At 47.2% G+C, this 13674-nt stretch overlaps 1 protein-coding gene across 1 annotated transcript in view; it reads left to right on the top strand.

Annotated features, from left to right (window-relative positions):
* ADAMTS12 (ADAM metallopeptidase with thrombospondin type 1 motif 12) overlaps positions 1-13674 on the top strand; it is a 206474-nt gene that overhangs the window by 144618 nt on the left and 48182 nt on the right. The window contains exon 16 of the mRNA XM_045848252.1: positions 1289-1427. Coding sequence (XP_045704208.1) covers positions 1289-1427 — 139 coding nt within the window. The remainder of the gene's footprint in view (positions 1-1288; positions 1428-13674) is intronic.

The raw sequence follows: 13674 nt of genomic DNA, 5'->3' as shown, positions 1-13674 counted from the left end.
CAGGGGCCCTAAAAACATCCACTGGGAGGAGGTTCAAGTTCAGTGTTCAGTGTGGTCGACACAGGCTGTTTTTCTCAGGGTGAGTGTTCCTTGGGTACAGGAGAAATGCCATCAGTCTGTGTCAGTCTGGCATGGGTTTCCAAGCAGCTTCCCAGCAGTGGCGACGAGCTGATGTGCTTATTTCACGTGGTCTCACATGCTTGTCCGCAGGCAAAAGGTTTCACTTTGCGAAACTCTTGGGGGAAGGAGGGGTCAGGATGTAGGATGTGTTGTTCTTCAAAGTCATGAGTGATTTGTAGGCTACAGTACTTACAACCAGCGGAGACAAGGTGGGCTGGGGAGGACAGATGGCCTGAGAGAGAGTCAGCTCTAACAGTGTTAGAGATTAGAGGGAAGTCCTTTCAGAGGCGGGGTCAGAGCACTCACAGAAGCTAGAGGGCAAGGCTTCACATCTGTGTTTCATAAATGTCAGGAAACCAGATATCTCATCTGTCCACATGGGAAAATATTTACATAGAAGAACCCCCCATCCCATGGGGCAACCAAGGCACCACCTCCAAGTTTAAGATGAATTCATTTCAAATGTGCTGTAGGTAGATTACCTGCAGGAGAGGGAAGTGAGGGGATGGTCCCAAGTGTGGTATGCCTTGGCTAAAACCCCTGATTATTGTTATCCCAGAACTGTATACTTTAAAATAGCTAAGCAGTCTGAGGGCTAGAGAAAGGCGTCATAGGCAGCAACGGCAATAACAGGTAATGTTTACTGAGTGCCAACTAACTACACAACAGCTACTGTCCTGATCATATCTAATCACGTTACATTTGTTCATTTGTTTAACCCTCATGAGCACCCTATCAGTAGTACTACTGTTACCCTCCATTTGCAAATGGGGAAGCTGAGGCACAAAGAGATGAAGTAGCTCACCCACAATCACAAGGTTGCTGAGTGCACAAGGCACAGGCAACCCACCAGCCTACTGCCGGAAAAGAGCCTGCTTGCCGTTCCCTCAGAGCAGCTCTCTGTGGTTAGACCTTCCTGTTTCCATGAACTGAAATGCCATGGGAATTCAGCCAAGAAATAGAATTGAGCAGATCAAACACAGATACAGGTGGATGTAGATGTACAGGGGGAAGTAGAGGTGGAGGAATGTTCACGCACTGGCCTTTGTTCCAGTGAATGTGTCTGTAACTGCTTTAAGACAATGCACATGGTGTAGTATTTCTATGTGACTGTGGTCTTCCGTGTAAAGTCGTGGCAGTTTGGCGTGACCGCTCTCTGGCCTTGTAGCTTCTATTCCAGGTGACCAACCCTGGCATCAAGTATGAGTACACAATCCGGAAAGACGGCGTGGACAACGACGTGGAGAAGCTGATGTACTTCTGGCAGTATGGCCCCTGGACGGAGTGCAGTGTTACCTGTGGGACAGGTGAGAACCAGCTGCTGCACCGTGAGCCCGCGTCAGCTGCAGAATGGGCCGTGGGGCTATCTGAGGCCACGGTTTGCCTCTGAGCCCGTGAGTCTGCGGCTTCCGTAGGGAGGACCCGGGGACCCTGGGGGAGCAACTGTGCAGCTCATGGACTAAATAGAGGGACAGTTCTTCTCTCACCAGCTTTATAGCCTGGCCTTCATGAAACGTTTTGTTTAACGGAAGGGTTATGCGTCTTTTTAAAAAGCCAAACAGAAAGACTTTTAAACACAAGCACTGCTCTGGCTGAGGGCCCGAGGACCACAAAAGGCAAGCAGCCCGCCCGAAGATACAGTATAAATTATGGCCAAATACAAAAAAAAAAACCCACCTAAATTCTAGCCCAGCGTTCTTTTTCTTCTGCCAGACTCACTAGGAGAGTAGTTTCTCTCACAAAGTCAAGTGTCAGGGGAGATTCCTTGCTGGCGAGTATTAGGATGGGATAGGTTTTGGTACAGGAACAAAGAAAATTGAAATCTCGGGAATTCAACATAGTGAAGATTTATTTCTAACCCATTCCAAGTGTGACGCAGGCTGGGTGGCCCTACTTAATCTCAGAGCTCACGTATCCGAAGTGTGTGGCTCCCGGCTTGCCCCACCGGGGGAGGGAGAGACGGAAGAGGCAGAGACTGCCTCTGATGGATGGTCTTGGCCTCACAGGGGAACCAGTCACTTCTGCTCGCCTTTCATTGCTGGGCCTTAGTCCTACGGACAGGATCTAACCGCAGAGAGAGGCCAGGAGCCAACTCAGAGAGGCGTGGGGAGTCGGTAGAGCACACGCGGTCAGCTGTGGGGCCACGTGCTCTTTTCCAAGGCCCACGCGGGCAGGGCTCAGGGCCCGCCACTCACTCGGAGGACTTCCATAGTAGTCAGTGCCGTATGAGAACGCCTCGGCCTCTCTTCGTCCTTTTGGGTCTTGTCTCAGTCTGCCCTGGAACTTTCTGCCTCTAGCCTGTAACTACTGCCTGTGAAACCAGAGCAGCTGCAGCGTGCAGTGCCCGAGTCTGCGGTGTAGCAAAGGGAGTAGAAGTGAAGGAGCGAGTGGGCCTGCAGGAGCCAGTCCGCTCCTCCACACGCTCCGTCTCACGTTCTCTGTCTCACCACGGGCTGACTTGCCCCCCCCACTCCTACCCCCTCCCACTGCCCACCCCAGGAGGTAGTTGTGGAAAGAGGTTTAGAGACAGACAATGAGTCATGCACCATCGACCTTATAAACAATTTTTTGTATTACCAACGTCTTCCTTTCCTTCCTGCCATACAGAAAACCAAGCATTAAGTTTCAGAAATCACAGGCATCATACCATATGTTCACTTCAAAATATGTGATGTTTTGAAAGTCCTAAAACTCTGTCTGGGTCAAAGGTACCATCTGCGCCATCTGCGGCAGCAGCCACAAGAGGTGTTAGTCAGAGTGATCCAGAGTCAGTCCTGCTGCTCCCACCACGCTGCCTCTAATCTAGTGTTTCCACAGGTCCCTCCCACCTGCACCCCCTCCCCCCTGCACGCCCCCACTGCCCAGGAGGACCAGGCTCCATGCAGACGCAAAGCAATTTAAGCATAAAAGAAGTTGATGAAAAATATTTCCCTGAGGAGCAACGTTATGAGCAGAATGAAGTCACCAGGACTATTGTTAGAAATACTTCTGCGATTTCTCATGGCCTTGTTTCTGTTCTTCGGTGAAGCCCAGGATTAAGCTTTAGGCTGAAGTCATTGTCCAGGGACACAAAGGAGTGACATCAGACAGTCCTGACTGGGCAGGGACCCCGCAGTAAAACAGGGGAACACCCACCCCACCCCCAACCCCTTCTACCTCAGCACGGAATGAACCCTTGCATTACACATGCATATGTCAGAGCACGGGAGATGCAGGATAAATGGCCGATGTGTACGTGACCACAGAGATGCATCCCCAGTTAGCCAGGACAAGAGACATCCTTACGAAATGTGTGTCAAGCATTGTGTTTGAATCCAGCCAGTTTAGCCCTTCAGCATGACCTCCGCTTACTCGGTCCACAATCGTTCTGGTTATTAGACCTCAGCAGGACCTGTCCATCCACCCACCCTGCCTCTGAGTGACAGCGAGCCCCAGGGTCTGGCAGAGAAGACAGGCAGCCTGTCTCCTGTCGCAGCTCTCGAACTCAGGGAAGGAAACGCTAATCTTCACGCGGGACACACGCCGCTCCATATAAAAATGGAAGACTGCCTAAAATGCTGCACTTGGTGATGTATTTTCTTTCCTTTAAGAGAAAACTTTCTATATTATGAAAGTTAAATGCATTCCTGAAAAATGAAAACTAAAGCCACCCTCCTTACACATGCACTTTGGGACTTTGGTTTATTGCCTTTCGGTATTCTCTTTTCTAATCGTGAGTGTGTATATGGGGTGTGCATGTGGAAGTATTTATGTACCTGCACACACGTGTTTTCACTTAACACCACAATGTGGGTGCCTTTGCATGTGCGATTTAATCTTCATAGCTCTCATGTTTATGGATGCCTTACATTTCACTGGCAAGACAAAGCAAGATTCCAGCTCCTTAACCAGTTCCTTTCCCGTCAGCTCCCCCTGCTGAGCATCTTTTGGCCATCCATGTAAAACAATGATCTCGTTCGTGTTAATTTGCAGGTGGCATTTTTAGTTTCAGAAAGGAGACAAATTATGATAATGTTAAGAAACTTATACCAGATTGATTTTCTAGTAAAAGGATGACAAGCAGGTAACAGTGATCGTGTTATTTTACTTTTGGTACTGTATTACTTTAGTGTTATGCTTTTTCACTGGAAAACGTTTCCAATGCCCCAGCAAAGGGGAGAATGTGGTGGCGAACTCCCGTGTATGGACTGCTCAGCTTTGTCAGGTCTCATCATGTTTGTTTCCGTGTTCATTTCCAAGGGAAACACACGGAGCACTGGAAGAGCACCCCTGGTTTCACCCCTCCCTTTTCCCCCAGAGGTGACTAGCAGAGGCGAGGGAACAGAGAGAGAAGGCCTCTGCTGTGGTCTCGGAAAGTCCTGACAGTGGCTTGGACGAGAGCTCAGGTGGACCAGGTGGCCAAAGCGTACCGATGTAGAGATATTTAGGATGTAGACTGGACTGGACTCCCCGCTTGTCTGGTTTACCTGCCGGCATTTGAGCGCAGGGGAAGGCTGAAGGGTAACACCGCTGTGTTCCCTCGGGTCACTGGCTACATGGCGTTGTCCTTCACCACTGAGACGTGGACCACGGGACAAGACACAGGCCTGAAGCAGAATCTGTGATTACACATGTCCGGTGACAGTGCCTGTGAGAGGTCTAGGTGGAAATGCCCTGAGGCAGTAAGACGTTTATTTGAAAAGTGTTTGTCAGACTGCCTGTGTTGGCCAGCCGAGGGCTGCAGTACCAGATTATCGTAGACCGAGGGGCCAAGACAACACACATCTATTTCCCGTTCAGTTCCGGAGGCTGGGAGGTCCAAGGTCAAGGTGCTGGCAGATTCACTTCCTAGTGAGAATCCTTTTCCAGGCTTGTAGATGACTGGCTACCTTCTTGCTATATGCTCCCATGGCAGCTAGCGCAGGGGACCTCTTGTGTCCCTTTCTCTTTTTATGAGGGCATTCATTCTGTCGTGAGGCCCCACCCTCGTGACCTAAACCAACCCTTATTGCTTCCCGAAGGTCCCACCTCCAGATACCCTCACACCGGGGTCAGGGCTTCAGCGTATGCGTTTGGAGGGGACACCGACCCTCAGTTCATAGCACCGCCCTGTCAACTCTGTTTTATCCAGAATGAGTTCCTCTTGTGATTATTCTGTTGCTTTCCTTAGCATTAGACTGGTTACATATTTTGGAATTAGAATTCACAGGCTTGATTGGGGTGCGATGTCCTTTCAGTTTCTTTGTCTTTTTTTTTCTCTTTCCTGCCCCTTTCCCCCCTTCTTTCCCTGTGCACCCACTTTTTCTAGTGTTTTTGCAGGTTTGTTTCCCTGACCACACCGAGACCTCATTTCAGGGCAGGACTAGTCAGGGTCGTGCAGCGTTGCTAGCTCCTAGGGACGTTGGAGATATGTTACAATCGTCCTGGAGGCGGCAGGCAACTTGGCCCAGCAGCGGGGTGAAAAGCCGTGTCCTTGTTTTGCCGCCTTCCTGGGCCTGAGACTCACCAACGGTGAAGGCTCTAAAACTCAGTGACGACAAGGACAGTCTTGTTCCCTCCTCACGTGGGCACTGGGGGCCCTCGAACTTCCCTGGAGCTCAGCACAGGGCCGCCGCTGACTGCTCTGGCCCAGAGCCCGGCGGCCCCTCCGCGTCCGTCCTGCCCGCCCCTCTGTGGGGGCAGTTACCTACATTCGAGTGTTGCTTCTTTTTGGTTTTCTCTGTTTATATCTCTATATTTTATTATTTAGTACTTCCTATAGCCTATATTTTATGTATGACTATTGCGCCTTTGACGCAAAAGGCTATGTGGGCATAAATTCACTAAGATGCTGTTTCCTTAGTTTGACTATTTGAACATTTTTATTACCTTTGTTCTAGATTATAAATCCATGTTACAAGGTAGGTGGCAACACAACGTTGTACATTTAGCTAAATGTCATAAAGCCAACTTCTTTTCCATAGCCCACTTCTCAAAGGCCAAGAGGACCCTCGGAGCAGACCTGCTGCGGTCTTTGCTCCGCGTTCGTCTCCGTTCTCGGTCCTCTCAGCCCCGTCTGCCCGCCCTCCTGCCCGATCCCTGGGGTGTGGCTTTGGAGGGGTGCTGGGGGGACTTAGGACTGGCCGTTCTTCGGGAAGGGTTGGAAGGGAAGGGAATGACACGTGCTACCATCCGGGACGAAAGGCTTCTTGAACAACTTCACCTGAGTTGCCCGTTGAAAGGTCGCCCACGGAAGTCCAGCCAGTGGATTGTCTGTGAAGGGACAGCTGCAGAAAAGGCTGGACCCAGAGGCGGGCCTCTCTGGGACGCTCTTTGTTCAAGGAGAAAGCATTTTGGCAAAAACTCAAGAGCGTGTTCATAAAAAGTGTAGAAGCCACAGTTTTGCCCCGTTGCATCTCTAGTAACACAAAACTCTGCCAGTTGTGATATATGACATACAAAATGCCCTGTTTTTTATAAAATTCATAGTAATGGCACTGTTGTTAGAGAACGGGTCATCGCTTCTGGACGTGACCTTTTCCAGTTCTGTGCTCTGTGGTCGCCTCCGTCCTGCATTTTCGAGTCTGTGAGGACAGCCATGGCTGCACAGAGGGGAGAGCACGCTTCCCCGCGCCGCCCTGAGCTTTGAGTCCCCTTCGCCCCACTTGGCCGAGTTCCCTGCCGGGTTTCTCATCGTCCCTTTGTGTGAGGAACGTTGTGTCCTGGTAGGAAAAGGCAAATATTTTATTGTTACTGTTGTATTATTTTAGTTTTATACTCTTTCCCTGGAAAACGTTTCCAAGGTCCCAGCAAAAGAGGAATGTAAAAACTCCCTGCCAAGCTCCTAGAGACTGTCAGACTCTTCTCAGCTGCCTGGGAAGCTAGATGGTGTGTGTTGGAAACAAATGCGTGTAAAACAGACACTCAGGTTTACCGAAACTGGTCCTTGCCGGGTTGATCTGACGGTGCCCCTGTTAAGGCTCAGAGTAACCGTGTAGTTTGAGGTTTGTCCACATGCCACCGATAAAGCTGGGCAATCATAACTAGGACACATGTTCCACTGTGACCCTGACGTGTGACCGCCTACTGATGTTTGGGAGGCAGAACTCACCTCGTCGGGAAACCAGAGTCAGTTCTGTCTTTGACTTTCTGAAAGCGTGCTCGCTCATGGCGGTGCTGGTCCATCTGACTTCATCCGCTGTACTTGTCAGGGGGGACCGACCAAGTCCGGACGATCGCTAGAGGGCGCTGTTTTAAATGTAGGACTCCATGAAGCTAATAGAAGGACTTACTGAGATGGGTTCAAGCACATGCTATGGAATGAGGAGTTTAACATCTGCATAAATATATAAAACAAACTTCAAGTGGTACACAGTGGCGATCTGATAACCTTTCTGTTGTACTTTGTGAATGAACTAATGAGAATCCATAGCCGGAGTGGCTGAACTTTTTTTTAGTGTTTGTCCTATCAGGAATGTCCAACCCATGGCCTGTGGGCCTCCTGCGTCCCAGGATGGCTATGAATACAGCCCAACACATAATCATAAATTTACTTAAAACCTTATTTTTGCTCATCCGCTTTTGTTAGTGTTTGTGTATTTAATGTGCGGCCCAAGACAACTCTTCTTCTTCCAGTATGGCCCAGAGACGCCAAAGGGTTGGACGGCCCTGTGAGTCTGCGATATACATTCACAGCCAATCCAAATCCACTTTCAAAGAGCACTGCACCACTTTGTGGGCAGTATGAGTACCTTACAATAATCTACCTCCCATCCCTTAGGTCCTTCTGTCATTCATGTCACTTATATATAAGAATATATAAGCATGTATATATATAAGATATACATATAAGCATACATAATCAAATACATCATTGGCATTATTATTTTTTAACAAACTGTTAGATCAATTCAGAGTAAAGAAAGTTAAAATTTTTATTATTGCCTCTTTGATGCTTTTCCTTTCTTTATGTAGGTCCAGGTTTCTGATCAATATTACTTTCTTTCTCCTCAAATCAATCTCTTAACGTTTCTTGCGTGGCAGGTCTACTTGCAGTGAGTTTTGTCCATTTCTTGTTTGTCTAAGAAAGTACTTATCTTTCACTTTTGAATGATAATCCCACAGGGTTCAGGATTCTAGAATGGTGGGTTTTTTTCTCTCTACACTTTCCGTGTTTGACGCTGCTCTCTTCTCCCTGAGTGATTTCTTAGAGGTCAGATGTGACTTTGTTCCTTTATCCGAAAAATGCTTTTCCCCTCTGGCTTCTTTCAGGACTTTTTCTTTAGCTTTGATTTTCTGTTATTTAAAAATGATATGCCTAGGTGTGCATAATTTTTAAAATATTTATCCTGCTTTGTGTTTTCTGGATCAGCAGTTCAGTATCTGACATGAACAGTTTGGTGCAATTCTGGTTCCTGTGGTGGTTTCTGCTCCCTGGAGCTGTGACTCCTACTCAACGGCCCATCTCTTCAGCCACAGCGGCTGGCCCCCTGGCCCTCTCTTCTCTTCTGTTCACGAAGACTTGTTGATTTTTCAGTCTATTTGGCATTTTACTTGTTAGGATGGAGTGGCAACTTCCAACTTCCGTGCATGGGGAACCATGAATTGCAAATCTTTCCAAGGTGGCTAATCTCATGGTCTGTTGTTCTGCTGGTCTCCTCAGCCCCATCCTGTTTCACCCCATGCGGCCAGCAGAGATGAGTCCCTCCCTTATTTGCAGGCCCTTAGTTTTGCTCTCTAACAAATGCACTTACTTCTCAATCAGGATTTCTCAATTTGTTTCTGTGAAGGCTGGTGTTGCTCAGTGTCCCCTGCAAAATGCTGACTGCCTGCATTCTCCTGAACCCGTGAATGTTGTGAGATTCTCAGGCCTCTGATCTTAGCTGTGTGTGTTCTCTGATCTGTACACAGTGGCTGCAGGAGGGACTTATGAGCAGGAAAAGCACTTCTTGACTGTGGTAAATTTTGAAAACGGATCTTTCATAGAACAGAACCATGTCCTGCCTAATTTCATTAAGCCTCCTTCAGGCACCAGCAATGCTCTGGTTTGAGCATTTCTTATACTTTTTTTATGAGTTATCCTTGACCATGACAGCCAATTTATGTAATCAGTTCATTTGGATTTCAGGGGGATAAAAACTATTTGTATGAAGTCTTCCTGCTGTTTTGAGATGTGTGGCTTTCAGCAATGGAAAATAAGAAAATGAAACTTTAATTGATTTTCCATTAATACTTGCGTTTATTGAAGTCAGTGGTGGTGTCCTTTTGAGCTAGAAAAAACCGTGAAATGTGTGACTAAGAGCTCAGTCGGTTGCAGTGAGGAGGTGGCATCATGGGAGTGTGAGGGCTGAGGAGGTGGGTTGCTCTGGTCCCTGGTGTCAGAGCATGAAGCCAACCCTGATCTCACGATCTGTAGGAAACAGACGTGGGGGAGTTAATGCCGGTGATGGGGAGAGTGGGTTACAAAGAGACTTCAGACTCAGGTTCAAAAACTTTTCTCAAGGACCTAACAGGCATTAAGCACTGTGCCGGAACTCAGGGTGCGTCATGTACCTGTCAGGGAATATGCATCCTTTCGTCCTCACAGCAGCCTGCGAGTACTGCAGCCTCATGGAACTGAGGCTGGAGAAGGCTAGCGAGAGGCCTGCTATCACTCAGCAAGACTCTCATCCATTGCTGGTTTTGATGGCGATGGTGTTGATATTGACGTTGTGGCTCTTGATCACACACACACACACACACACACACACACACACACACACTCTTCAATGTGTTTTAGCTCTGGTAGTGCTGAGACTCAAGTTTCCCTTCACTGAACCGTATGAAGGTTAGATCTGAAAACTCACTGATCAAGAAAATCAGAGATGAAGGGAAGGGGTCAAGGAGCCAGAATTAAGAACTGACATCGCAAGTTGGTAGAGTCAGGATGGATTTGCCAAGAAGATGGTCGGTACTCATCCCTTCTTCCTCTACAGTGAATGTCACTTCTGTATCGTTAGGGCGATTGTAGTGACAGTGCCCTCTACTGATCCACAGAATTATTATCATCTCACATTATTAAAATCAATGTGACACCTAGTTTTAGGGTATATTTTTAGATATTATAAATTTTCAACATTATGATTTATGTGCTCATGTAAAATTTAACTTGTACTGCTTTATTTATACTCACTTAAGGGGTTATAAAGAAGGATATCACGTTCTTTGTCAGTATTTGAAAGACTGAGTTTGCAGTACTTTGAATCTCTTTCACATGATATGATTAAATATTCAGTGCTTTGAGTATCTTTAATCTTTGGATGTAATAGGAAATACTGCAATTTTTTTGCCATAGGTCATTATAGTAAGCCAAGTCTTCAGTTGTTTTTTCCATACCCTTCCTAAACCATTTTTGGATAAGGAAATTCCTATATGAAATGCATTAATTACATAATAGACTACCTCTATTTTAAAGTCCTAATATTCAGTTGGGAATATGAAGAGCTATGCCACTGTGCATTTTTTTCCTTGGATATAAGGAACTTTTTCTTATATCAAGGCAGAATTTCCACTCAATACCACCAGGCTTAGGGGTATGGGAAGATAGGTCTTAAAAGTAAAAATTCTTAATTGATCTTTTGCTTCCAGTATCCAAGAAAATTTTCCAAAAATTTATAGCTACATGGTGATATTCTCATTGCTACATGGAGAAGCTCAGAATCCTATGAGAATCACATTTTGAATTTGCTTCCCATATATTTTGAAATGTAATTGAGTTATACTTAATACCATTTTCAAGGAAATACTTCCTGATAGGCAGCTAACTTAGTGCTGAGACAACATATTGATTGGCTGGCATCCTTAATTAACCAACATTTCCTTTTCGGCTGTGTTCAGTGTGTAAGAGAAAGCGATAAAAGGCAAGCCAAATTAAAAGCCAACATTATTTTTCTTTCTTTAATTTCCAGGAAGAGGTCAAGGTCATATCAATTCAATCTAATCTTTTGCGCTTCCTGCATTTGCAATGTTACGTCATGATTGCTGATCTTAAAAAGATAACTTGATTCTAACCCTTTCACGGGCAGTGTTATAATGTCTTGTGCCAAGAGAACATTCTGTTATTCTAGAAACTGGTTTACAGAGTAAATTAGTGAGTATGGCACTCAAGATTAATGTTTGGGATTTTTTACTGCAAAGGAGACATTATCAGTCCAAGTTCCCTGCAGGAAAAATATGGCACACCCAAACTGAATACCTTGGCTACTTTCAAAGGTATGGGTGGTGTTTAGAGAAACAGAGAAAGGTAGTTCATTACCCCTGCCCATTAGCAGTCAAGGGTGGCGGATCGAATGAGGCCCCCACCCCGGGCCTGAAGACGTCAGGGAAAGGAGCATTTCTCCGAAGAGACAGAGTCTTCATTTCCCAAACCCAGCTAGAAGCCACAGCGATCCTAGGATCAGTGTCCCAGGGTTCAGAGCAGGGGCAGAGCGGATCTGGAGGGACAAGCAGCAAAACTATAACACAGAAGAAGAGGAGGTGAAACACCAGTAACATCAATAGTGGTTAGACTGCCAGCAAGCCAAGCTGGATCGCAGCTCTGGATCCTGACTGGAGAAAAAAAAGATGGCTGGTCTTCGCTGAGTGCTGTTCCAGTTATAGCTGCAATTTACCAAGCCAACCTAGATGTAGTGTAATAAAACACCCATCATTTTATCGTGCTCATGATTCTGTAGGCCAGAAATTCAGACGGGACACGGGGGGATGGTGTGTCTCCGCAGCTGGATGTTTGTGCCTTGGCTAGGAAGGCTCACCTAGCTGGGGGTGATTCAGATGCCGGGGGACTGGAATCACCGAGAGCCTTCTTCCCTCACGTGACTGGCAGCTGGGCTGATGACTCAAAGGCGGGGCTTATCTTGGACTGTCAACTGGGGCTCCTATGCCTGGCCTCCTCCCAGGGTTTGGGCTTCTTGTACCTTGGCAGCTGGAGCATCCTAGGAGTGAGAGAGCCTCAGGAATCAGACCGAAGTTGCATGGCCTTTTATGACCTGTCCTCTGAGCCCACACAACCTCACTCCCCGCCGTTGGTTCAAGGACAGGGTAGCCAGTCACCCCTGCCTGGATGGAGGGATGGCATGGTCGCATTGCGGAAGGAACTGGCTGGAAGAGAGGTTGTTGTTACAGCCATCACTGGAAACTGTGACCTGCCACTGAGGCAATGTGAACTAGTGTACTTTCGAACCATTCTGACAACAATGGCTAACAACCATATTCTAGGTAAACCGTACAACTGTATTAACTAGAATCCTTTCATCTAAAGTTTCCAGTGATTAAACTTTAACACTGGTGTCCCTTCATGGACTATAGATTTTACACTGCCAGACACTCCCCGGAATCAGCGTCCCGCCTTCAAACGGGCTCTGAATGTCTTTGTCACTTTCTTCCAGTTAGTTACATGATGTGTAGAATGAAAAGTAGAGACTAAAACCCAGCACCCTTGGATTCTACGTATTTGTTACATTTATTTAACCAGAAAGTGTTATGGAATGGAATTACAGACTACATTTTGCCGAGTGAACCCACAAGCACTAGAATTGAAAGAGATGCCACTGGCCAGCTAGTGCCTTTCTGTAACGTGGGAGGAGTCAGGCTGTTGGGGTGGGGGGCCTCATGGAGAATTTGGGCTTAACTTTGTATCTGTCATGTGAGAGCTCACGGGCTAGGAGGCCAGAAGAGTCCTGGTCACCAGGACCATCAATGCCCGCTGAGAACCGACACATCCTGGTTAATTTCCTGTTACACACCCAACAGTCCCTGCCTGGCCAGTCTGCCTGCTCATCTCACTGCTGGGCCAGCGGATTGACCCAGGCAATGTCATTAACGTGTTCTTCAGGGGGTTTTACTTAATACCTTGTGCCCTTTTCTACTTCTGCCGTCAGGAGCCCCCAGCACACTTCTTGTTATTCGTGCCCAGAAACAAGCCTTTGGGGATGTTTCCAAACCGTTAGAGTCACCTTGTCATTCTCTTTGATTTTCTGACATCTAGAGTTTGCCAAACTACCCAGAGTTTTGATAAAGCTTCTACGTCTCTGAGCTTTTTGTTTTGCTATGCGACAGTGGCAGATCCATGTCAGCTTTGCTGGCCCCAGCCCTTCTCCGTCTCAGTGGCTAAGACTCCTCCGCTCACAGTGTCTACGACTCCTCCCCAGGAGTCTGTGACTTCCCCAACAATGGCTCACACGTGGCGCCATGACGGTTCTCTTTACAGTGTTGCTTCCGGCTGTCCAAAGTGTTGATTTACATGACAAAAGAAGAATAACACGCCATCTATCAGTTCAGAAAGCCTGTGTGGTTGAAAGGTTACCTCTCTTTTCAAAAAGATAAAACATTGTTTGATTTAACAATCACATGCTGATGATTCATTTTAAAGGATTTACTTAACTGTTTGCGACTCCCTCTGATGTGAGGTTCCATCACTGGTTTTGGAGTACGTGCGCCATGCTGGGCTATTGGGCTGGGCCAAGTTCAGGAGAGGTAGGCCATGGTGCTTCGTGAAGGAGGGTCGGCTGTAGTCCGGGTCCTGTTGGCGGTGTGGCTGGGGGAAGCCCCTCCCTGCCCTTG

This window comes from Phyllostomus hastatus, unplaced genomic scaffold, assembly GCF_019186645.2.
Source record: "Phyllostomus hastatus isolate PE091 unplaced genomic scaffold, TTU_PhHast_1.1 phas_contig_58, whole genome shotgun sequence".
In the NCBI taxonomy this organism is placed as follows: Eukaryota; Metazoa; Chordata; class Mammalia; order Chiroptera; family Phyllostomidae; genus Phyllostomus; species Phyllostomus hastatus.
The sequence above is the reverse complement of the archived record's forward strand: the minus strand, read 5'-3'. Positions and strand labels throughout refer to the sequence as shown.